Here is a 27,358-nt window from a genome sequence, read left to right as displayed (position 1 = left end):
ACTGAAGGACAACTGTATTTTGAGACAGAGAGAGACCACGTTTACATAATTTATATTACAGTATACTGTTATTATTGCTCTATTTTATCATTAGTTGTTGTTAATCTTTTACTGTGGCTAATTTATAAATTAAATTTTATTTACAAGGAAAAAAACATAGTATATATAGGGTATATATAGGGTTCAGTTATATTCATAGTTTCATGCATCCACTGTGGGTTTTGGAATATATAACCACAGAGTAGGAGGGACTACTATAGACCTATATTATTTTTGTTATCAGAAAAATAAATATGACATATGCTTTCAGTGACATCAGAGTAGAAACCACAGACAATCTTTCTAGCACTCACTTGTGGTCCTTGAAAATGTCCACCAGAAAATTTTGGTTAATGCCTGGAAATATCTCAAAGAGCTGCTTCTCCTTTAGTTTAGTGGCACAATCTTTTTCAAACATAAGTCTCTCTCTTTTCTAAAACAAAAACAGAAATCATCTTCAAGATAAAATGTTTAATACTAGAAACGCTGACCAAAAGTGTGGTTATTTTGTTGCAAAATTACTGATGATTTAAAAGCAATCACAGACTTCTTCACTGATTAAAGGCTGAAATTAGTAATATGAGTACTTTTGCACTATTTATTTGTATCCCATTTTTTGCAAAGTATTTGAAGCTGCTCATAAACATATACACACACAATCACACATATACATGTATGTGTGTGCATGGGTATGTAAATATATATATACATACTGTTAGTCATGCATATCTAACACATTGAATCATTATATTAAAATGATGAAGAGACATATATATACATAAACACACATCCACAGGATATAAATAAACGAAGTCAGAATGGAGAAAATAAAGATAAAAATATATAAGATAAAGCTAGCAGTGTTAGTATATAATAAATGCATGCCACAAAATCTTGTACAATTGCTACAGGTAGGCCACAAATTTAGTTCTGAGATTCTTAGTGGCCAAAGCAAAGGGGGAAATAAAGATTCTCACTGTCCATAAAATAAAAACAAACCAGTTTCTCAGAAGAAGTACAGCTTTTTCTGGTATTGAGACCTGAGAGAAATTTCTCCCATGGGTCCTCACAAAAGGGACACTGGATGATGCTGTGAACATCGTCCTCAAAAACATATTCTCCTCAATGGGTAGAAACTACAATGTACAAATAAGTTGCAAACTCAGATTGACAGAAAATCTCAGAATTCACAATTATTTTTTAAGTTTTTCACAAATATATTTACTGCAAAATAACTGCATAAGAATTGTTACATTATTACTCACAATTCATATTCAGATTTGCTCTATTTAAACTGTCAGACCAAAAGAACTTTCCTAAAAATATGTTATTTTAATTCCAACCTAAGATGATAGTAAATATTCTTAAAGTGATAATTTGTCAACATTTTAACGTAACAAAATAATTTTGTTTGCTACAAAGATGCTGCTGTCTGAAAAATAACTTCATATACAATTTCAGAGGCAATAAAATGACTGAAAATTCCTAAACCTAAAAATTACAATAGCTGTGGTAGGAGGATTGCTTGAACCCATGAGTTCAAGACCAACCTGGCAACATAGCAAGACCCTATCTCTACATAAAACTTTTTTTTTTAAACTGGCCAGGTGTGATGGCAAGCGCCTATAGTCCCAGCTGAGGTGGGAGGACTGCTTGAGCCCAGGTGGTCAAGGCTACAGTGAGCTCAGACCAAGTCACTGCACTCCAGGCTGGACAACAGAGTGACACCCTGTATCATAAACAAATAAACAAATTAAACAAATAAACAAAATTAAAATAATCTGAGAAAATGCTAGAATTGTTATTTGTTTTAAAGCTTAATCATACTTAGGCCATTTATAACACCAAACAGCAATAAAAGAGGAACCACAAGAGGTGACAATATGACAAGCAAAAAGGACTGATCTGATAAAGCTAAACACGTAACAAGAGTGATGGAAACAACCTACCTGAGAATTTAAATTTTTTCTGGCTAGGTGCAGTGGCTCACACCTGTAATCCTAGCACTTTGGAAAGCCAAGGTAGGCAGATTGCTTGAGCCCAGGAGTTCGAGACCAGCCTGGGCAACATGGAGAAACCCCATCTATACTAAAAATACACAAATAAGCCAGGCATGGTGACATGTGCTTCTGGTCCCAGCTACTTGAAGGGCTGAGGTGAGAGACTGCTTGAGCCCAGCACTGCACACTCTACCATGGGCAACAGAGTGAGACCCGGTCTCAAAAAAAAAAGAAATGAAAATATTTCACATTTTACTTAAGCTATGCATATAGTCTAAACTTACTAAAAAATTCAATAATCAGATTTTCCAGCAATCTATCAGGTCGTAGTTTCTACACTATAAATTCTGAGGTTTCATCAATGAACTAAAATCTTGTAATCTTAATCATCTTACAATTAATTATTTTATTCATATATTATGTGTAAAGTTTATTTTTATATTTTTTGCTTTAAAAAATATACACAAAGTGTATTTCTCCTTTGGGGACAAAGAATGAGGAGAGCATCAGGAAATTATCTGGCCGAGTGCAGTGTCATTTACACTTATAATCCCAGCACTTTGGGAGGCCAAGGTAGAAGGACTGCTTGAAGCCAGGAGTTCAAGACCAGGACAACATTGCAAGACCTCATCTCTATGCAAGAAAAAAAGAAAAAAAAATGATCTTTCTGAGGCACTATCTAAAAGTGGGTATCCTTGGGACACAGCCACCCAGCTTCTATTGTATTACCCAATCTATAGGAAAACAAGCAAAGGTCAAGTGTGGTAGCTCACGCCTGTAATCCCAGCACTTTGGGAGGCTGAGGCAGGTGAACTGCTTGAGCTCAGGAGCTTGACACCAGCCTGGGAAACATGGCAAAACTCTGTCTCTAGAAAAAAATACAAAAATTAGCAGGGCTAGCTGGGCGCGGTGACTCATGCCTGTAATCCCAGCACTTTGGGAGGCTAAGTTGGGCAGATCACCTGAGATCAGGAGTTTGAGATCAGCCTGGCCAACATGGTAAAACCTCATCTCTTCTAAAATACAAACATTAGCTGGGTGTGGAGGCGGGCACCTGTAATCCCTGCCACTTGGGAGGCAGAGGCAGGAGAATCACTTGAACCCCGGAGGTGGAGGCTGCAGTGAGCCGAGATTGTGCCACTGCACTCCAGCCTGGGTGACAAATCGAGACTCAAAAAGAAAAAAAAAATTCATTGCTCAAATTAATACATATGTTAACTGAAGAAGCTATTTGACAGGACACTAAAATTTTAAGATCTACTGAAGAGGTTATTTCTTGGATTGTATTAGGATGCAAAGATGGGAATGGCAGTATATTTCTAATTTAGTTAAACAAGATAAACTTAAAAAACAAATATGAAGGTAGAGGAATCCCTACGCCTTAACTGGATGTATTACAGCCAAATACAAAGGTACTCCTTTGTGCAGTCAAATGAATAAGAAAGTGTTAAAATGTTTTAAGAACACCATCTAAGAATTATTTTTTTCCCTTGAGAATTAGACTGAATAACCTCTAAGATGTTTTCCCTTTTGAGTCTGGAATTATTTAATATTAATTTTCAGAATTCTAGAAAGATTAAGAAAAAATGCAAAAGAAATCAACTGCATGTATGGCTTCATAGATTTAGATATTTTAAAATAAAGACCAAAAATAAATTCAAAGTAAAGTGAAGGTTCTGTTTGAAAAGGAAGAGTAATTTTTTAAATTCAAACTCATAAGTTTCTAAAATTTTTCTCTAAAAAATTTTGTTTCAAAAATAGGCATCTTTAATAGTAAGACAGACATTTCTTATTACTAATATATATAATTATCTTTAAATAAGATTTCATTCATGTTTTTCTAGAAATATAAAAAATACAAGTAAATATTAAAAGTTGAAACAGATGCAGCTGGTTGGGCATGGTGCCTCATGTCTGTAATCCCAGCACTTTGGAAAGCTGAAGCAGGAGGGTCACTTGAGCCCAGAAATGCAAGACCAGCCTGGGCAACATGGCAAGACCCTCCTCTCTACAAAAAAATAAAATTAGCCAGACATGGTGGCACACACCTTGGTCCCACCTACTTGAGAGGCTAAGGTGAACCCAGGTAGTTGAGGCTGCAATGAGCCTTACTGTACCACTGCACTCCAGCCTGGGCAATAGAGCAAGACCCTGTTTCAAACAAATAATAATAATAAAAAAGTAGAAGAAGATCCAGTCTGTCAGGCATAGTGGCTCATGCCTGCAGCATTTTGAAAGGGCAAGGGAGGTGAATCACTGAGTCCATTCGAGGCCAGCCTGGACAACACAGCGAACATCTGTCTCTATAATAAATTCAAAAATTGGCGGGCACAGTGGCTTATGCATGTAATCCCAGCACTTTGGGAGGCTGAGGCAGGTGGATCATTTGAGGTCAGGAGTTCGAGACCAGCCTGGTCAACATGATGAAACCCCGTCTCTACTAAAATTACAAAAAATTAGCCAGGCATAGTGGCACACACTTGGGAGGCTGAGGCAGGAGAATCGCTTGAACCTGAGAGGTGGAGGTTGCAATGAGCCAAGACTGCACCACTGTGCTCCAGCATGGGCAACAGAGCGAGACTCCATCTCAAAAAAAAAAAATAGCCAGGCATGGTAGTCCCTGTTACTCAGGAGGCTGAGGTGGGAGGATTGTTTAAGCCCTGGAGGTCAAGCTTTCCATAACTGTGATCACACCACTGCACTCTAGTCTGGGTGACAGAGCCAAGATCCTGTCTCCAAAAAAAAAAAAAAAAAGAAAGAAAGAAAAAGAAAGATGCAGCTCAATCACCTATAAAATTAAACCTAAAACAACACAAACTTAACATGGATGGCTTATAGTTGAGTATCAACTAATTTCCCTGAAGCAAAAACCTCCAGCTTCAAATTATACATTAACTTCAATCAGGTTAAAATGGATTCTAGACTAGAAAATACTTTGAAAATCACAAAGTAAACACACAATAACCCAGAATCAGAGACAGTAGCTTAATATTTATATTAATTCATACCAAATTATGTTTTTCCTGTAAGGCAATTTCTTCTGACATTATTTCTCTGAGTGATACTTTTTTAGTTTGAATATTCCAATGATCCAATAAAGATAGCATTTCAGGTGCTGCTAAAGTCTTCAGTAATTTTTTGCCTGTTCTCTGAGATGATTTTTGTTCAAGATTATCAAGACCAGTATGTCCAACCAAGGAAGGATCTACAAAGTAGAATAAATACTGTCATACTCTCAACAATAAATGTACAAATTAAACATTATTCACTCTGTTACATTTACCTCAGAGACTAATGAACAATATTTCAATTTTCAGTTTGTAAATATAACATAACTCTGAAATTGTAAAATACATCTTCACATAATTGCAAGTAAGAAATGGTATGTGTTAATGTAGCAATATTTTAAAAGAGCAATAATCTGTGTATAATTTTAAACTGACTCAATGCTTCCCACTCTTTTTCATATCACATCAACCCCAAAAATGGTGACATGCATATAGGACACTGGTAAATAGAGGAAGCTATAGCCAGCTGGAAGTTAGCAACTAGAACAGCTATAGTCAGCTTTGCCCACCCATTCTAAGGACCAAGAAGATGGATTATTTTAGCAAACCTGCAACTCAGTGAAGGCGCACAATAAAGACTGGGCAAATGATATTCAAAATAAGGAATTGAAAATTCTAAGAGGTTCACAGTAACAGACTTTAATGTGTAACCTTTCAACTTCTCAGAGGGATATCAACACATTCTGATATATTCCTCTGCTGTCCTGGAGAGTGAAGAAACAATAGACACTGGCATTTGCACACCATCCTTTGGGCATCTCTCTCCCTACATCAGCTGCAGCTCTTGAAACTATGACACGAACACAGGTCTGGACCAAAGTGGATCCTGAATTCAAGGTGGAACTCCTTGCCTTGGTCCCAGGGTGGAATGGACAGCAGAGGCATAGGAACTCATGCACAAAAGGAGGATGCTTACTAACAGGTTTGCCACCCTGCAACAGCCACTAAAGACAACACTATCTAAGAGAAGTATCTGGAATCAAATATTTTCAAGTTGGCAGGATGTACCAAAAAGCAGGCTGGGTTTTGTGATCTAACAATACTGACATCAATAAAAACTTTGAATAGCCAAGTAATAGTTCAATGATGGTCTTGATCAAACACATAAACACTTTATTGCTCTCAAACCAAAAGTTTTCTTTCATGCAGGGCAAAACCTCAAAAGGAAATACTTTGAAAGCGTACCCTAGATGTTCCACAGCACTCATGAAAGTTAAATACATATTATAGGGGCTTTTTTCCCCTTTAAGTTTTATTTTATATCAATATTAAATATTAAATATATTTAAAGAACTGGCTGGGCGCGGTGGCTCATGCCTGTAATCCCAGCACTTTGGGAGGCCAAGGTGGGTGGATCATCTGAGGTCAGGAGTTCAAGACCAGCCTGACCTATATGGTGAAACCTCGTCTCTACTAAAAATACAAAAATTAGCCAGGGGTGGTGGCATACGCCTGTAGTCCCAGCTACTCAGGAGGCTGAGACAGCAGAATTGCGTGAACCCGGGAGGCAGAGGTTGCAGCAAGCTGAGATGGCATCACTGCACTCTAGCCTGGGTGACAGAACAAGACTCTGTCTCTAAATAAATAAATAAATAAATAAATAGAACTTTTATTTGACAATCAAAATTTGTGGGTACTGTATTTTGTGGAAGTAATTTAGAAGGAATTAAAATTCAAACACACACACCAAGTTTCAACATAAAAACAAAAACATTAGAAATAAAAATATGTGCTTTACCTTGCATAAGCTTGCCACAAGACACCTCTTCTTGTCTTTGTCGTTCCTAAACACAAAAGCCAGGCAAGAGATTGGCAAACAAGGAATGAGTTAGTAAACAACACAAGGTTATATTATTTTTCTCTAGAAATCATTTCTCCTTGTATAATTATAAACCATTCTTACTAAATCTAAGTAAAACAATAAAGTTAGATAATAAAAATTATGAAATATGAATACAGCTACCTATTTTTTCCACTTATAGAATGGTAAAAATGCTGCATTTAAAAAAAAAAAACTTTCTTGTTATGGAGAATGGTCTGAAAATAAATTTTAAAATGTCTTTGAAATTTAACCAATCAGCATTGAAGTCTTTAATTCCAGGAATGAAAAACTCGCTGTTCATAGTTTTTTATCAAAAAAAAAAAAAAAAAAAACACACCAGGCATATGTCTCATGCCTATAATCCCAACATTTTGGGAGGCCAAGGCAGGAGGATCACTTTAAGCCAGGAATTTGAAACCAACCTGGGCAACATAGTGACACCTCACCTCTATTAAAAAAAAAAAAAATTAACTAGGTGTGGTGGCAGGCACCTGTATAGTCCCACCTCCTCTGGAATCTGAGGTGGGGGGATTGTGTGCCAGTAGTTTAAGACTGCAGTGAGCTAGGATGGTGCCACTGCACTCAACCAGGGAGTGAGACACTGTCTCTAAAATAGAAAAAAAAAAAAAATCCGCCAGGCGAGGTTGGCTCACACCTGTAATCCCAGCACTTTGGGAGGCCAAGGTGGGCGGATCATGAGGTCAAGAGATCAAGACCATCCTGGCCAACATGATGAAACCCCGTTTCTACTATACAAAAATTAGCTGGGTATGGTGGTGCGCACCTGTAGTCCCAGCTATTCGGAAGGCTGAGGCAGGAGAATTTCTTGAACCCAGGAGGTGGAGATTGCAGTGAGCTGAGATTGTGCCACTGCACTCCAGCCTGGCACCTGGCAACAGACCAAGACTGTCTCAGAAAAAAAAAAAAATCAACAATCACATTGAGCGCCACCACTAATTATATAATTTGGCTGTCTGGAAATATCTAAACTATTGAAAAGAGAAAAAAAAACAGTAATCTATTAAGTGGTAAAAGTTCATTCTCTTTCAAAGTCAAAATTCAACAGAACTCTTCCATGTCGAAGTCAAAATTCAATAGAACTCCTTCATATTACATGATATATTTTACTGAAATTCAAAGGTTACAAAATGGACAAAAAAGGAGATCTTTATAAAAAGAAGCCTACCAACCATTACAGATTCTTTCCATTTCTCATGAATCACTTTGGCCAGGTTCAGATCTATATGAACCACACAATCTTCAACTGTTAGAGATCCTGTGGGGAAGGGGAAGAAAAGGTAATCATTACTCATTATGTATTTGCAGAAAACATACTCAACCACCTCATGCAGAGTAAAACTAACTTGTATTATTAATTCCTAACTTATGTTTCTATTTACTAAATCTCTGAGTATTATTTGTTATATGCCATGTTATTGTCTTCACGCTTCTTGACTAGTGCAGTTATACAAAGCTTTATAGTAAATCTATTTAAGTTACCCCTTTCCATTAGTCTAAATATGTTTATTTTATTCATTTCTATTAGCCAAGACTCTTCAGTAAGTGTGTTCTAAAAAATTAATCTTGTCTTAAAGGTATCTGGAGTAGCATCAAAGGATTTTAAAAGGTTCATCCCTACAATTAAGTGTGAAGTAAATAATACCAGAGAAAATGTTCAAACTATGCATGGAATAAATACAAACTCCATATAAACATTCTCTATGTCTTCCAAATATATACATATACATATATATATACACACACATAATTATACATATATATATATATACATTTTTTTTAGATGGAATCTCACTGCCTCCCCCAGGCTGGAGTGCAACAGCACAATCTTGGCTCACTGCAACCTCTGCCTCCCAGGTTCAAGCAATTCTCCTGCCTCAGCCTCCCCAGTAGCTGGGATTACAGGCATGTGACACCATCCCTGGCTAATTTTTGTATTTTCAGTAGAGACGGGGTTTCACTATGTTGGCCAGGCTGGTCTCGAACTCCTCACCTCAAGTAATCCGCCTGCCTCAGCCTCCAAAACTGTTGAAATTACAGGCGTGAGCCAACCCACCCAGCCCCAATTATGTTTCTTTAAGTCCTCCAGAAACGTGTCAAAAATAAGGCACTATGTGAAGTTAAGCAACATAAAATTACTTTTGCTTTTCAGTTAACGTAGAAAATAATTTTACAACCAAAATAGAACCCTCTAGCCAGGTATGGTGACATGTGCCTATAATCCCAGCTACTCTGGAAGCTGAGGCAGGAGAATCACTTGAACCGGGGACGTGAAGGTTGCAGTAAGCTGAGATTGCAGCACTATACTTCAGCCTGGGCAACAGAGTGAAACTCCATCTCAAAAAAAAATAGAACCCTCTATAGTCTAGTCACACAAAGACACACACATGGTCATTTACTTTTTCCTTACCTGAATCAATACCAACAGGACCAAATAATTCATTAAGTTGAAAAGCCAGTTCAGGGGGTAATGCCAATTCCAGACAGTCTATGGTCAGAGATCTGGCCATCACTGCAGTGGGATTCAATATCTCTGTTTTATCTTCCTCACTAACTCCAGTTGCTGCCATTAGAATTTCCTCCATTTCCTGCTCATCTTCATTCATAAAGTCTGTGTCTAAAAATTTCACATAATCCTTTAGAAGATTTTCATTTCTCTTTATTTCAAGAGAGTCAGTAAAATAAATTTCTTCATTTAATTCAAGATTTGAAGTACTAGATGCAAAGTTAAAAATATCAGAGAAATCTGAAGGAGAATGTTTGTTGTCTCCAATCTCTGTGACTACTAGGTTTTTCTCTGCTTCACTCATATCTCTAGGGGTAGCAGCTTTTAGAATACCTGGAAAGGATTGCTTACTGCTATATAAAAGTTCTGCCTGGCTGTTAGGAAGTATGTCATTATTATTCTTTAGACCCACAGCAGCACGGGGAAAAATACTTTTCATTGATTCAGGGTTTTCAGGAGTAACAGCTCTCATTTCTGCCTGCTCTGAGTTTCTTCTTTCCGCATCACAAGTAGACTGTGAGTTAGCATTACTAATACCAGTCCCATGGCAAAACTCTGGCATAGGAGAATTAAAATTCTCTAAAGTTCCTCTTTGGCTAATAACTTCTTTCAAATTCAACCCCAGAGAAAAAGGCCCAATTTGTGATCCATCGAACGATTTTTGGAAATTCTCAAATTCTGTATCCTCACATAATTTAGTTTCAGAATCCAACAAAAGGCTTGTGGCCCAAATAATATCTTTATTACACCTCTCATATAAGTCTTTCAGGGCTTCTAATGAAAAGGATCCAAATAGTTTACAAAGAATGTTAAGATTTTCAGATTCATCTGCACTGGTAAGCTCACTTTCTTCAACAAATGTGCTTTTATCATACATTACTCTATATGGAATTGCTTCTTGAACGTCTGATTTTGTGTTAATATTGAAAGCTTTTGGCTTAAATCCATCTAATCTTCCTGTTAATACTTTAATAGAATCTGAAATGCTGATTTTATTCTTTTCTATTTTCCATAAAAGAGCAAAATCCTGTGGTTCAGTCTGGGTACACATGCCTACTTCTTTTCCAGCGTCTCTCTTAGGCATTCCCTCTTGAAATTCAGCTAACATTTGTGGTTCTACTACTCCAGAAATAGTTGGTGCACTATCGGTAAAAGTGAGAGGCAATGATGTGTGTTCCCCATGACTCATTTTACTTACACAAGTCTGACTCTCACAGGTCATTTCACTGGGTAGCATTTCAAAACTTCCTAGATTGGAGCTACCCAATGTCTTTAGTTTTAGAGGGCTCATGCCCCAACAGGCCTCATGTGTTGTATATAAGGATATTTCGTTCATTTTGTTATTTGTTTCAGTTTCTAGGTTGGGCTCACTTAAACCAGTCTTTGGCATTCTTGATCTGTGTTCCCTCTGAGCTAAAGAATCAGATGAAGGCCAGTCACCCACGCTGAATGAGTTTTTTTCATTACTTTTATAAGCATCATATTTATAGCTATTGGGTGGCTCTGAAGCATCATCACACTGTGACTTTCTGCCATCCTCTACACTTTCATGCGGAGATCCTCGTTGCTGAACACCATCTATATTCACAGATACACTATTATCTAATACTTTACGTGACTGAAGGTAATTATACTTTTTGTCACTTTGTACAGATGAAGTTTTTTCCATTTTTCTGTTCCTTTTTGTCCTCTGACCAATAGTCTTATCAACCGGCCAGTCACCAACAAAACTTGATAGCTCATGTCTTGGGAACTTTTCCAAAGTTGATTTGTTTTTTTGTTTCCCACAGGCTTTTTTCTTTACTGTTGCTCTTTCTTCCACTATTTCGCAGGGTGAGGATTTTTCATTCTGAAGAGGTCCAGTATTTGCAAAATCACAGTCTTCTTGATTATTTTCACCACAGCAAATACTAGGTGATACTCTCTCTACAGAACTATCTGAGATAGTTTTACCATACTGTTTTACAGCCATCATTTCTATTTGGTCTTCTTCACTTTTGTCTGTTGCTTGTAGTTTGCTTTCAGAGTCAGAAAAATACATGTGTGGAGTTTCCAGAATTAAAGCACTTTGAATGCTAGGATTCATATCACTTATTTCTTTTCTTCTTTTGTTTAAATCTTCATTAGAGAGATATGTAACATTCTCAGGTAACATTGTTTCTTTGGTTACATCAAGATTCTTCTCTTCAATTAATTCTAGGTGCTTCGAAGATGAAGATAAAACATTTTCTTCTTTGTCAGAGATAGTATCTTCTTTGTCTCTTGGGCTGTAAGATTATTTTAAAGAGTATCATGAGAAAGTCTCTTAATGCTGTCATCAATACTACGATTTAAATTAAAGAAGCATTAATTGACAGGGCACTTAACAGTTACTCTGAAAATTTTAGAAATAAAGTACATTAAAATTATGAAAGCTAGGCCGGGCGCGGTGGTGGCTCAAGCCTGTAATCCCAGCACTTTGGGAGGCTGAGGCGGGTGGATCACGAAGTCAAGAGATCGAGACCATCCTGGTCAACATGGTGAAACCCCGTCTCTACTAAAAATACAAAAATTAGCTGGGTATGGTGGCACGTGCCTGTAATCCCAGCTACTCAGGAGGCTGAGGCAGGAGAATTGCCTGAACTCAGGAGGCGGAGGTTGCGGTGAGCCGAGATCACGCCATTGCACTCCAGCCTGGGTAACAAGAGCAAAACTCCGTCTCAAAAAAAAATTATGAAAGCTAATTTTTATCTTTCTCTAATATACTATGAACACATTACTTTGTTGTAACCCCATTACCTAGCACAATGCTTGGCATATATGAAGCACTCAAACGATTTTTTGAATTGAATGGTATATATGAGATTTTCAGTTTAGGTGTTAATTATGTATTAAAGTTAAAGCTCTGAATTTGTTCCCAGAAGAGGATACCACTTCCCTGGCTTCTTTCTGACTTAGTTTTACATAGCTAAGTATATGTAAAATAGGTCTGCCTCTATACTATGTACCTGTCATTTGATACAGAGGAAGCTTCATTTACAAAGTCACAAAGAGCCAACCAACGCTATTTGCCCAATTAAGAGAAATTAGAGAAAAAGGGAAGAGCTTTCATTTGAAATGTCATTTGTTAAGATTTTTTAAAGCCATACTTAATGTTAATTTCAGATGCAGAGCACTTGTGCAAATCTTTATATTCTCAACTTCAGTTAATTTTTCCCAATTCAATTTGTCAATGCATTTTCTTTTCTTTTTTTTTTTTTTAAACTTCAAGAGTGCTCAGAGTCCCAACTCTAGCAAGACACCTTCCTAAGTGAAATCATACCTAACACCAAGTTTTCTATGTGTTGGATGATGCCATTCTAAGTCCCTTGCATGTACTAATTCATAATCCTTGTAAGATTTTTGTGAGTAGAGTGTTATTACTGGCATTTTAGAAATGAAGAGCTGAACTACAGAAAGATTTTCTAACTTGTCAAAGATTACAAAGCTTTGGGATTTTTGAACTCAGGAAATACAGCTCAAGAGTCCATGCTCTTAACCACTTTGCAATACTGTCTCTCAATTTAAAAAGCATTTATAAATTTTCTCTTCCCCATTCCCAACTCTTTTTTAACAGAGCCTCTGTATCCCTTACCATCATAATACATGGGTAATTCAGACCTTTACATATTATCTGGTTTCTTCTTTACTTTGTCAATTAATGCTGTCTTTATTTATTCAATTGTTTATGTGTCTTAAATGCTAAACAGAATCAGTGCTACCTAGGATTGCAAATTGTCAGAAGGCCATGACTTGTATTATTTAATAAAAGTGTATCGTTAATAATTTTTATAACGCTAGTTTGGAAAAGTATTTTATTTTCATTTTTTAAAACTTAAGGAAATTAAGAAGTGATTTGAGTGGATACAAAATAATAACAGCAAGAGGATAAGGGAAATACTGGATTAGCAGCAAGGATTACACAAAGCTGGCAGGAGAATTCATAGCATAATCATGGACTCACAAAACTCTGAGGACAATAAAAGAACTGTCATGTCATCTCTCATATGGACTTGTACTTCTCTTGCTAACTATATACATCCCACCCAAGGTAAGACTATAGCTAGACTCTTATAAATAACAAAAGGGCACTTTTTTTTTTTTTTTTTTTTTTGAGTTGGAGTTTCACTCTTGTTGCCCAGGCTGGAGTGTAATGGTGTGATCTTGGCTCACGGCAACCTCCGGTCTCCCAGGTTCAAGAGATTCTCCTGCCTCAGCCTCCTGAATAGCTGGGATTACAGGTGTGCACCACCACACCCAGCTAATTTTTTAGTTTTCACAGAGACGGGGTTTCTCCATGTTGGTCAGGCTGGTCTCAAACTCCCGACCTCAGGTGATCCACCCACCTCAGCCTCCCAAAGTGCTGAGATTATAGGAGTGAGCCACAGCACCCAGCCAAGTACACTTTATTTTTAAAGTTAATCAGCAATGATTCCATGAGCTCCAAAATTATACTTTTAAAAAATTATGTTTAAAATTGAATTTTGTACATAAGGCAATGTAACCTACCTAGTACTTCTGTCGTCACAAGAATATGCACACAACTCAATACATTCAATTTTCTCTGGAACTGAAGAACTCATAATTATTGGCACTGAAACAAAACGTTGATAATGTTCCAACATTCTTGATATTTTTTCTTTGCTTACCCCATGAATGTTACGCCTGAAAAATTTCAGGAGAAAAGGGTTGAAGGAATATTGATAATTAAGTTTTAAAAATCAAAACATAAGACAAAAAAGAAAAAAAATCAGAACATATGTCTAGAAAAACAGTAATATATTTCTAATAGATAAGAATATCAAAGCTGCTTTATTGTGACACAATATACATGATTTGATTCTAATTTTCATTTTATTAAGGATTTCTTAAATTATATACTTTAAGTTCAAACAAAGAAAAAAAATTCCTAGTATGTTCAAATATGAAGTTTGTTGTTTGTGTTTTCACTCATGGTGGCTTTTTTAAAAGTGTTGGTTATAAGCTCACATTTGGTTGAACTTAACATATGAGAATTCTGAGGCCTTCACCTGGGGGTACTTTCACACAGCATCTAGGTTTGTATCTCCCAGGAAGCCAGATGTTATGCTCTAGCCCCTCAAAGGTTTTGTCTTAAAGAAAACATCTCAATTGCAACTCTCCTGTCTTGGGCTGAATTCAAGGCTTTGTGTCTGGATCCCAGGAATCCAGACACTTGGGCATTTGCATTTGCCACTTGGGCAAATCTGGCTTTCATATTTACCTACCTCGATCTTGTCTGGTTTCAGATCACAGAGAAGCAAAGAGATAGAAAACATGAGAGGTTAAGAGTCATAGGAGCCAGAGCCAAAAGGTCCAGTATACATCTAATCTAAGTCCCGAAAAGAGAAGAGAATGCATGGGACGGAAGCAACGCAAAGAAAAATGCCGAGAATTTTCCAGAACTGATGAAAAACACCAATCCCTTAATTTCAGAAGCCAACAAATGCCAAACAAGATAAAAAAAATAAGAAATCCTAACCAGAAACATAGTACTGAAGTTGTCATTCACCGAAGACAAAGAGATGATATTAAAAGCAACCAGAAATTTTCTTAAATCATTTTAAAACTAGTTATCTACAAAGAAACAATTAGAATAACAGCTGACTTAACAACAATAATAACGTAAGTCAGAAGGGAGCTAAGTGTTATCTTCAACAATAGAAAATAACGTCAGTGTAGAATATATATATATCCAGCAAAAGTATCTTACAAGAAGGAGGGCAATAAAAAGATCTGCAGATTTAAAAAAAAGAATTTGACACCAAGCAGACCCTTACTGTAAAGAAAATTCTCAAAGATGAACATCAGGCAGAAGAAAATTCCCAGATGAAAGGTATATGATGCAAGAAAAAAATGAAGCAGAAAGCAGTAACTAGATGAGAAAGTGAAAACAAACACTACCTGTATATTCTGGACAATGACAGCATGTAAATTGAGAGGAAGGCAAGTATCAGAGTTAAAATGTTTTAAAGTCCTCCTGTGTGTGAGGAGGAAAGCCAAGAAAATGGTTTGACTTTGGATTTAAAGTCTACATGGTAAAACATAAGGTAACCACTAAAAGAACAAAAATACTATATATGACTTCCAAATTAGTAGAGAAGAATAAAATTTTTTAAAAATTGGAATCAATTTTAAAAATCTAAAATAAGGCATAATAGGAAATTTAACTACATAATGTTCTATAATAGAAGATCAATCACAGAAAAGGTGAGATAAACAGAAAGCACAGAATGAGACAGTAAGAAACAAGGTCAATTATATGAATAATCAAAATAACCATAAAAGAACTAAGTTTATCAGTTAAAATCCAAGGTAGACAGAGTGGATTTTGAAAAATTCAGCCATTGTGCTTACAAGAGATACCTCTAACATAAAAACATTCAAAGTATAAGTATGAAAAAAGAAACAATAAATATTAACTAAAAGGAAGCTGGTATAGGTCTATCAATGTTAGACAAATTACACTTTACAACAAAAATCACTACTAAAGACAAAATAAAATTACTAGAAAAGGATAAAGGTTCAATTAATTAGGGTATTATAAAAATCTTAAGCTTGTATACATTTCAAAAAATACCCTCCAAATATATAAAGCAAACAGACAGAATTCTAAAGAGAAACCACATGTTCTACATAATAATGGGAGATTTCAGCATTCATCTCTCAAATACAGGAGACAGGATTAACAATTAATAAGCACGATTTAATGGATATATTAACACACTGCAATCATATAATTCTTATCAAACAAATACGAAATGTATAAAAAATTAATACTTAACTAGACCAAAAAAAATTTTAAATAAAATATGAGTGAATTAGTATCACACAAACTACACAACCTGACCTACTGCAGTTAAGGTGAAAACCAATTTTTATAAAAGATAAAACACCCATCAGTTCAGAAATGTTAAAACACTGTACTAAATATCCCAAGAGTTAAAGAATGAAACTAATGATAATGCAAACTAAAAAATAACTAAATAATAACAAAAATAAAGTATTACATATTAAAATTCTTGGAGCAGCTAAAATAATACACAGGGAAATTTTATTTTATTGGGAGACAGAGTCTCACTCTGTTGCCCAGGCTAGAGTACAATAGTACAATCAGAGCTCACCACAGCCTTCACCTCCTGGGCTACAGTGATCCTGCCGTCTCAGCATCTGAGTACCTGGGACCAGAGGCATACACCACCACACCCAGCTAATTTTTTTATTTTTTGTAGAGTCAGGGTCCCGCTCTGTTGCCCAGGCTCAAGAAATCTTCCTGCCTTAGCCTCCCAAAGTACTGGGATCACAGGCAAGAGCCACTACACCTGGCATACATAGGGAAATTTTAACATCAAATGCTCATATTAGAAAATGACCTAAACAAATTCAAGAAGTTTAAAAAACAAGAGAATAAAAAAAGCAAAATTCATTTTTTAAAGCAATAAAGGTAGAATGAGAAGCAGAAATTAATTAAACATTAAAAAATTTACAATGGAGTTCAAATAAAACTGAGACTTGTTTATCTGAAAAAGCTAATTTAAAAATCTGATCTCTGATGAAAATAATAAAGAAAAAAGAAAGAAGGTAATATAAATATACTAAGATTGCAGGAAGGAACTCAACTGCTAACAGTAGATATGTAAACAGTAAGAGACTACTATAATTGCTTTAATAAAGTCTTAACAAATTTGAAAACATTGCTGTAATGGAAAAATTCCAACTAAACATTCTCATGAAGAAAACATCAGATCCAAAGAATTTTGTAAGCAAATTCTTACATTCAAACTTAGATAAACCTAGAAAAGAGGAAAAGAAGAGACACTTCTCAATTAATTTTATGATCTTAAAACTGATATCAAAGTCAGGCAAGAGAAATCAAGGAATAAAACACTGTAGAGGTCAATCTCATTTATTTATAAAAAGATGCAAAAATCCTAAATGAAATATGAGAAAACCAAACTCAGTAATCTATCAAAAGGAAATGAAAAGGAAATAAGTAGTGAAACATTACAACATGGATGAACCTCAAAAACATTATGCTAAGTGAAAGGATGCCAGACACAAACAGCCACATATTATATGTTCCATTTATACACAATATACGAAAGAGGAAAACCCATAAATACAGAACACACAATAGTGGTTGCCAAGAGGAGGGGGGAACTGGAGTAACTGCTTGTAGGTATAGGGTTTCTTTGGAGGAAATGGAAACATTGATGATCACATAACACTGTGAATATAGTAAAATTAGGTTGTCCTTTAGTTAGTATTAAAATTAGTTTAAGTTGCCAAGAAAAAAAAAAAAGGCTAACCAAAATGAAGTTAGGGCTATTTCTTTGGGAATACAGGACACAAAGCAAAACATGCTGCGTGGCTATGCCTTGAGTAACATTTTTATTCAAGTCAAGCAACTAAATAAAGAAAAAAGTATAGCTTTAAGGGAAGGCAGGCAGGGAGTGAAGTGTCTGTACAGCTGGATATTTGCTACCTTTTCCATCTCTACTTTCGTACTGCCTTCCAGTGCTCTAAGTCACTAAGCAGCTACAACAATCTGCCCCTCCCAGTAGCACATGGTTCAGGTGTGCCAAATCCTAGGGTCTGTCCTAGTTCCAGATATTAACATATGATTCAAAGTAATAAAGTATGGGCTGGGCATGGTGGCTGACACCTGTGGTCCCAGCACTTTGGGGGCAGAGGCAGAGGCAGGAGGATCACTTGAGGCCAGGAGTTTAAGACCATCCTGGGTAACATGGAGAAACCCTGTCTCTATATTTAAAAATGAATAAATAAATAAAAACTCAAAAAAAGGTAATAAGGTACAGAATATATAAGACAAGTGAAATTTTTACTTTTAATTAACTCAATTTTAGAAACACAAAGAAATGCTTCATAAAACTGGACAAAAAGCAGTAAGCAATATAAAATCTATTCTCAATTTTTAAGTTACAATCTAATCAATTCATTCACCATTTACAAGGGGAAAAATCTAGATGGACCTTCTCTGTCTGCCATTATAAGAAAAGCATGTTAGATAGCCTCAAAGTTTTACCTTGCAAGTTCCTTTGGTTTAAACTTCCACCATGTGTCTGGTTCCCGAAAAAGGACTTTATATTTATATTTCTGAGACTACATAAAAAAAAGACAAAAACAATTTAAAATAGTTATTTCCAAGAAATTAAAATTATTGTTTCCAAACTTATGTTAAACGTAAAAGATTAATCTTGATGAGTGTGTTAAATTGGCAAAATATACAATCTCTTTAACTCAGCAATTAAATTCTAGAAATTTATGCTACTGATAAATACTTATATAAGAGCATTTATTTATATAATACATATATTAGATATATGCCAGGATAGCCAAGCTATTTGTAACAGCAAAAGAATACAAATAACTATGTGGCTATTAATATAAAACTGACAAAATAAGTGAAGGTATAACCACAAGATGAAAATACTACATAGTAATTTTTTAAATTCTACATGTGTTAATGACAGAATGTTCTTAAAAAATGTTAAGAAAGGAAGATAAGGAATTTTTGGCTGGGCATGGTGGCTCACGCCTGTAATCCCAACAGTTTGGGAGGCTGAGGTGGGTGGATCACTGAAGGTCAGGAGATCGAGACCAGCAAGGCCAACATAGCGAAACCCTGTCTCTACTAAAAATACAAAAATTAGCCAAACATGGTGGCACATGCCTATAGTTCCAGCTACTCAGGAGGCTGAGGCAGGAGAATTGCTTGAACCCAAGAGGTCGAGGTTGCAGTGAGCTGAGATTGCACCACTGCACTCCAGCCTGGGCAACAAAGTAAGACTCTGTCTCAAAAAAAAAAAAAAGAATTTTCTCTTAAAAAATTATTTACACATTGGTACATACATAGTAGGCTTCTGAAAAGATCCTCAAAAATACCACTAAAAGCATTTTCCTCTAGGGAAAAGAACTTCTGGCATTCTTTTTTATACTTTGAATATTTATCAAACTCATGTATAACTTTAATAATTTTTTTTTTTTTTTTTGGACACAGAGTTTTGCTCTTGTCGCCCAGGCTGGAGTGCGATGGCGCGATCTCAGCTCACTGCAACCACTGCCTCCTGCGTTCCAAAGACGACAACCTCAGCATCCCGAGTAGCAAGGATTACAGGAACCCACCAGCATGCCCAGCTACTTTTGTACTTTTAGTAGAGATGACATTTCGCCATGTTAGCCAGGCTGGTTTCCAACTCCTGACCTCAGGCGATCCGCCAACCTTCGCCTCTCCAAGTGCTGGGATTACAGGCATGAGCCACCAGGCCCAGCCAATAACAGCTCATTATATTTTTCAAAATTCTATTTTGGCTATAATATAACAGGCAAACCCTATGCTTGGGCAATAAAGCCATACCCTCTCTTCTACTCCAGAATAAGTGAGTACCTAACTCAGCTTTCTAATAAATTACAGATGGTTAACTTTCTGAAAGAGGTGACATCAAAGCTGGGCAAAAAAGAACGAGCAAGGAAAGAGGATTAGGTATAGGTCAGGTAAAGTGAAAGGGTTTAGATATTAAAAGAAATCTGGCAAATTCAGAGAAAATAGCTGAGTTTACAGAATGCTGAATTTTGCAGAATAGCAAAATTTCAAAAGAAATTTGGGAAAAGCAAAGGACCAACAAATTTTGATTCTGCCAAGTATGAGGAAAAGAAATAAATATATATAACACATGTACAAATAAAAAAAGAAAATTATAATTTAGTACCACTACCTTTTCATAAAAGACCCCAAAAAGGAAAACAACCTTAGAGTTCAAAAATTGAACTTCAGAATTTAAAAATTAAATATATTTACCTTTATAGAAAAACTCATCTAAATGTCCTGTTTTCCTCATCTTGCTGAAGACCAAAGAAAGCTGAGGTACAGATTATCTAAGATTCTGAGATTCTTCAGCGTTTGAGATTCATTTTTATAACTAATGATCCCCAATTATTTCATACAAACTTATAAACTTATGATAACTTATGGTACTAACCAAAGCAACATATGGTTTCATTTCCCAAGCCTGTAGGTTTGTATTATCTATAATTATAGGAGATATCTTCTTCTCAAATGCTTCTTTTGCTGAAAAACACAACAAAAAATTAAAAATCATTTTTTAAATAATATTAAGCATTATGATTTTCAAAAAATCTAATCTTTTTATAATTTGAAAAATACAGATGTGCTCATTTTACTCACTGTTCAACTTCTAAATATTGCTTTGAGGACAAAAAAATTAAGTATGGGCCTCGCATAGTGGCTCACACCTGTAATCCCAGCACTTTAGGAGACCGAGGCAGGTGGATCACGAGATCAAGAGATCGAGACCATCTTGGTCAACATGGTGAAACCCCATCTCTACTAAAAATACCAAAATTAACTGGGCGTGGTGGTGCACACCTGTAGTCTCAGCTACTCAGGAGGCTGAGTCAGGAGAATCGCTTGAACTAGGGAGGCAGAGGTTGTAGTGAGCCGAGATCACACCACTGCACTCCAGCCTGGCGACAGAGTGAGACTCTGACAAAAAAAAAAAAAAAAAAAAAACAAGGCCAGGCACGGTGGCTCACACCTGTAATCCCAGCACTTTTGGAGGCTGAGACAGATGGATCACAAGGTCAGGAGTTCAAGACCAGCCTGGCCAACACAGTGAAACCCCATCTCTACTAAAAATAGAAAAATTAGCTGGATGTGGTGGCAGGCACATGCCTGTAGTCCCAGCTACTCAGGAGGCTGAGGCAGGAGAATCACTTGAACCCAGGAGGTAGAGGTCACAGTGACCCAAGACCACATCACTGCACTCCAGCCTGGGTGACAGAGTGAGACTCTCTCCAAAAAAAAAAAAAAACCCACACATTAAGACTGTCAAGCAACAGAGAAAGAACTTGAGTAGAAAAATTAAAATCAAACTATAGTCTGGAGTTTAGTTAATAATAATAAACCGATTTCTTAGTTTTGGCAAATATATCCTAGTTATATAAGATGTTAACATGAAGGATAAATGATTGAAGGGTATACAGAGGCTCTCCATAGTATCTCTGCAACTTTTCCATAAATCTAAAATTATTCAAAAATAAAGTTTAAAAACAAACACAAATGGACAAATATATATACACACAAGATATAATAATCTAAAATAAAGAAAACATTTTAATACACTGTTGCACAAGAGATTTTCTTATAAAATTACCTTTTTTCCAAAGGAATTAGACCATACAGGAAATTAATGACATAGCACAACAAGTAAGTCTTATAAGTAATTTATTTGGAAGTTTTCAAAGTTCTGCCCAGTCTCTAACAACTCACCATGAAGAAACAAAGAACCAATTTAAAAATGGGCAAAGGAGGCTGGTCACGGTAGTTAATACCTATGATCCCAGCACTTTGGGAGGCTGAGACAGGTAGAACATTTGACGTCAGGAGTTTGAGACCAACCTGGCCAACATAGTGAAACCCCATCTCTACCAAAAATAAAAAATTAGCCAGGCGTGGTATCGCACACCTGTAATCCCAACTATTCGGGCGGCTGAGGCACAAGAATCACTTGAACCCAGGAGGCAGAGGTTGCAATTAGCCAAGATTGTGCCACTGCACTCCAGTCTGAGTGACAGAACAAGTATGAATAGATGTTTCTCCAGAGAAGATATACAAATGGACAATGAACACAAAAAGATGTTCCACATCATTAAACATCAGAGAAAGGCAAATTGAAGCCACAATGAGATACCACTTCACATCTACCAGAATAGCAATAATCAAAGAAACAGACAATAACAAGTGTTGGTGAGGAAGTGGAAAAGTTGAAACCCTCATAAATTACTAGAGGAAACATAAAAAGGTGTGATTGCTTTGGAAAACAGTATGGCAGTTCCTAAAAAGGTTGTACATAGACATTTATGTTTACAGAAGCATTGTTCATAATAGCCAAAAAGTGAAAACAGCTCAAATGTCTATTAACTGATGAATAGATTAATAAAATGCGAAATATCCAGAAAATGGAATATTATTCATCCATAAAAATGAATGAAATACATGCTACAACATGGATGAAGTTTGAAAACATTATGCTGGCCGGGCGCGGTGGCTCAAGCCTGTAATCCCAGCACTTTGGGAGGCCGAGGCGGGTGGATCACGAGGTCAAGAGATCGAGACCATCCTGGTCAACATGGTGAAACCCCGTCTCTACTAATACAAAAAATTAGCTGGGCACGGTGGCGTGTGCCTGTAATCCCAGCTACTCAGGAGGCTGAGGCAGGAGAATTGCCTGAACCCAGGAGGCGGAGATTGCGGTGAGCCGAGATCGCGCCATTGCGCTCCAGCCTGGGTATCAAGAGCGAAACTCCGTCTCAAAAAAAAAAAAAAAAAAAAGAAAACATTATGCTAATTCAAAGAAGCCAATCACAAAAGTCCACATGTTGTAGGAAATGTCCAGAATAGGCAAATTATCTATAGGGACAAAACAGACTGGGGAGAAATGAAGAGTGACAGTTAATAGGTACAGAATCTTTCTGAGATGATAAAAATGTTTTTAAAATTTAGTATGTTCTAAAAGTTGCAGCAAAGCCAAGTTAAATTGAGTGTGTTGACAAATGCACACCCTTAATATTAAGTTCTAAAAACCACTGAATTGTACTATTTAAATGGGTGATTTGCATGGCACATGAGTTTTGTCTTAACAGTTTTAAAATGAATTCTGTCTATTAACATATATTACTGTTGCTGTTATAAGGGCATGCTGAACCATGCTAACATTGGTTTTTTTTGTTTTTCTTTTTGTTTTTGTTTTTGTTTTTGAGACAGTCTCGCTCTGTCACTCAAGATTGGAGTGCAGTGATAGGATCTTGGCTCACTGCAACCTCCACCTCCCAGGTTCAAGCGATTCTCCTGCCTCAGCCTCCCAAGTAGCTGGGATTACAGAAGTGTACTACCATGCCCAGTTATTTCTTTCATTTTTAGTACAGATGGGGTACGCCACGTTGGCCAGGCTGGTCTTGAACTCTTGACCTCAGGTGATCCACCTGCCTCGGCCTCCCAAAGTGCTGGGACTACAGGCATGAGCCACCACTCCTGGCCAATGCTAACACTTTTTATCTTCATTTAACTTTCACAACAATTCTGGGAGTTAAGTATTATTATTCCCTTTTACAAAGGAGGTACTGGGCCTTGGAAAGGCCCAGCTTGCACAAGATTGTATAGCTAGTAATGGGTGAATTTAAGGGTGAGCTTCATGACCAAATCATACTGCCTCCTTTGGTTTTAGGTCTGTTGGTATTTTCTTATTCTTTAATTCTTACTTTAATCTTTAGTTCAAGAAAGAATATAAAAAATTTAACAATGTCTGAAGATGGCAAACCCAAGAAGCACTTTTACAGTACACTTATCATAAAAGACTGAGCACTGGGCGCAGTGGCTCATGCCTGTAATCCAGGCACTTTGGGAGGCTGAGGTGGGTGGATCAAGAAGTCAAGAGATTGAGACCATCCTGGCTAACACAGTGAAACCCCGTCTCTACTAAAAATACAAAAATTAGCTAGACGGGCCAGGGGCGGTGGCTCATGCCTGTAATCCCAGCACTTTGGGAGGCCAAGGCAGGTGGATCACGAGGTCAAGAGATGGAGACCATCCTGGTCAACATGGTGAAACCCCATCTCTACTAAACATACAAAAAAATAAGCTGGGCACGGTGGTGCGTGCCTGTAATCCCAGCTACTCAGGAGGCTGAGGCAGGAGAATTGCCTGAACCTAGGAGGCAGAGGTTGTGGTGAGCCGAGATCGCGCCATTGCACTCCAGCCTGGGTAACAAGAGCAAAACTCCGTCTCAAAAAAAAAAAAAAAAAAAAATTAGCTAGACATGGTGGCATGTGCCTGTAGTCCCAGCTACTAACTAGAGAGGCTGAGGCAGGAGAATCGCTTGAACCCGGGAGGCAGAGGTTGCAATAAGCCGAGATCATGTCCCTGTACTCCAGCCTGGCAACGGAGCAAGACTCCATCTGAAAAATTTAAAAAAAGAAAAAAAAAACTGAGGAAAATATAGTTCCTATATCTTGGTAAGATTCTCCATAGGGCTGGGTGCAGCCGCTCGCACCTATAATCCCAGCACTGTGGGAGGCCGAGGCAGGTAGATAACCTGAGGTCAGGAGTTCAAGACCAGCCTGACCATCAAGATTACATAACTGCACAACAGCCTGGGCACAGAGCGAGACTCCCTCTCAGAAAAAAAAAAAATACTAAGCGAATTTAGCTGGGCACAATAGATCACTTTTGTGAACTCAGAACTTTGTGAGGCCGAGATAGACAGATTACTTGAGCCCAGGAGTTCAAGACCAGCCTGGACAACAAAGTGAGATCCCGTCTCTACAAAAAATACAAAAATTAGCCAGGCATAGTGGCACACATCTGTGGTCCCAGCTACTCAGGAGGCTAAGGTGGAAGGATTACCTGGACCCAGAAGTCGAGCCTGCAGTGAGCCAAGATCACTCCATTGTACTCTAGCCTATGCAACAGGGTGAGACCTTGTCTCAAAAAACAAAAACAAACATACAAACAAACACTAAGTGAATTGTTTCTTTATATCATGCATAACATTACTCAGAATCTGATTATCTGTTCTTACCACGATTCTGGTTCCATTCATGTGCTTCTCCTAAGTACTTTACATCAAACTGGTACTGTCCATTTATATAAAAATAATCATCAGTACTAAGAATGACTCCACTTGGATTATCCTCTTGCAAAGTCCTGTGAAAGATAAATGAAATAATTTTCATTACCTTTTCTTCTAAATTTTCTCTCCTGTTTTCCAAAGTCATAAACCAAATAAATTATTCAAGTACTATCATTTTGCAGATCACCTAAGGCCAGGAGTTCAAGACCAGCCTGGCCAACCTGGTGAAACCCCATCTCTCCTAAAAACACAAAAATTAGCCAGTTGTGGTGGCATGCACCTATAGTCCCAGCTACTAGGGAGGCTGAGACATGAGAATTGCTAGAACCTGGGAGGCAGAGGTTGCAGTGAGCTGAGATTGTGCCACTGTACTCCAGTCTGGGCGACAGAGTGAGACTCTGTCTCAAAAAAAATAAATAAAACAGTAAAAATCAGTCTGGGCAACATATCGAGAACCCATCTACACAAAAAACACAAAAATTAGCCAAGTGTGGTAGTGTGTGCCTACAGGTCAGCTACTTGGGAAGCTAAGGTGGGAGGATCACTTGTGTCCAGGAGGTTTAGGTTACGGTGAGCCAAGATTGCACCACTGCACTCTAGTCTGGGTGACAGAGTGAGACCTTCTCTCAAAAAGAAAAAAAAAATTAAATACAAATAGATAAATAAAAGAGTAAACATATTATAGTATTCAAACAAGTCACAATGAAAATACTCTAAGCAGAAGTTTAATTCCCCAAAAATCTGATCTAAGCCAGGTCTATTTTGCTTTATATAAATTATTATTCAGGGCCGGGAGCGGTGGCTCACGCCTGTAATCCCAGCACTTTGGGAGGCCAAGGTAGGTGGATCACAAGGTCAAGAGATCAAGACCATCCTGGGCAACATGGTGAAACCCTGTCTCTACTAAAAATACAAAAAATTAGCAGGGCATGGTGGTGCGTGCCTGTAATCCCAGCTACTCAGGAGGCTGAGGCAGGAGAATTGCCTGAACCCAGGAGGCGGAGGTTGTGGTGAGCTGAGATCACGCCATTGCACTCCAGCCTGGGTAACAAAAGCGAAACTCCGTCTCAAAAAAAAATAAAAATAAAAATAAATAAATAAATTATTATTCAGAAACTTGTTTTTAATGTTATGAAGACATTTTATCCTTAACTATAAAATCTTTAACTATAAAGGTCTGAAGATTAACAAATTTTTAATTACCCTTTTCTGAAAATGTATGTCCATTTCTGTAGCATCTATTAAGTGCCAGACACTGTTTTAAGCACTGAGCATGCATTAATGAACAAAAAAAGACAAAAATGCTTACACTCACGGAGCTTACATGCTAGTGAATGCTCATTTGATCAGAATTCCTATGTTTATTCTCTTCTTTTTTTAGCTTTCCCTTCTCTGACACTTCTTTTTTTACCATTAAACACGTATATATCTCAGTTTTCTTTAAAAATTCTAACTAGGCTAGGTATAGTAGCTCATGCCTGTAATCCCAGCACTTTGGAAGGCCAAGGTGGGAGGACCACTTAAGCCCAAGATTTTGAGACCAGCCTGGGAAAGGATGGCAAGACTCTGTCTCTATAAAAAATTTTAAAATGAGCTAGGTGTGGTGGCCCATACCTGTAGTCCCAGCTACTCGGGAGGCCAAAGAGGAGGATTGCTTGAGCCTAGGAATTCAAGGTAACAATGAACTATGATCATGCCACTGCACTCCAGCCTGGGTAACAAAGCAAGATCCTGTCTCTTAAAAAAGAAGAAAAAAAGTTTGAGCCCAGCCTGGCAAACACGGTGAAACCCCATGTTTACTAAAAATATAAAAATTAGCTGGGCATGGCAGCAGGCACCTATAATCCAAACTACTCAGGAGACTGAGACTAGAGAATCTCATGAATCTGGGGAGGGGAGGTTGCAATGAGCCAAGATCGCACAGTTGCACAACAGCCTGGGCAACAGAGTGAGACTCTCTCAAAATTTAAAAAAAAAAAAAAAATTGTAACTACACTTTGGGACCCTTTTCAACTACTACCCAACTTCTCTCCTTCCCTTAACTCCTTCATCACAGCTTGCTAAACCCTTGTCTTCTACCCTCACAGGACAACAAAATTGGTTCTCAGATACCCATTCATGACCTTATTTCCAATAAATTCAAAAGCCTTTTTGTATCCATCGTTTTCCTTGGGTTTGAATACTGAACCATTCTCTCCAAG

At 37.2% G+C, this 27,358-nt stretch overlaps 1 protein-coding gene across 5 annotated transcripts in view; it reads right to left on the bottom strand.

Moving 5' to 3' along the window:
• The window catches only part of N4BP2 (NEDD4 binding protein 2), a 99,159-nt gene that overhangs the window by 37,207 nt on the left and 34,594 nt on the right, over positions 1 to 27,358 (bottom strand). For all 5 annotated transcript variants that reach the window (XM_064366525.1, XM_064366514.1, XM_064366512.1 and 2 more), the window contains 9 exons: positions 25,107 to 25,231; positions 20,490 to 20,578; positions 18,536 to 18,612; positions 13,981 to 14,136; positions 9,358 to 11,720; positions 8,120 to 8,205; positions 6,846 to 6,891; positions 5,048 to 5,244; positions 354 to 472 (listed from right to left, as the gene is read on the bottom strand). In XM_064366525.1, coding sequence (XP_064222595.1) covers positions 354 to 472; positions 5,048 to 5,244; positions 6,846 to 6,891; positions 8,120 to 8,205; positions 9,358 to 11,720; positions 13,981 to 14,136; positions 18,536 to 18,612; positions 20,490 to 20,578; positions 25,107 to 25,231 — 3,258 coding nt within the window. The remainder of the gene's footprint in view (positions 1 to 353; positions 473 to 5,047; positions 5,245 to 6,845; positions 6,892 to 8,119; positions 8,206 to 9,357; positions 11,721 to 13,980; positions 14,137 to 18,535; positions 18,613 to 20,489; positions 20,579 to 25,106; positions 25,232 to 27,358) is intronic.

Source organism: Aotus nancymaae, unplaced genomic scaffold (genome assembly GCF_030222135.1).
Source record: "Aotus nancymaae isolate 86718 unplaced genomic scaffold, 86718_ANA_hifiasm-v0.15.2.pri h1tg000006l, whole genome shotgun sequence".
Lineage (NCBI taxonomy): Eukaryota > Metazoa > Chordata > Mammalia > Primates > Aotidae > Aotus > Aotus nancymaae.
The sequence above is the reverse complement of the archived record's forward strand: the minus strand, read 5'-3'. Positions and strand labels throughout refer to the sequence as shown.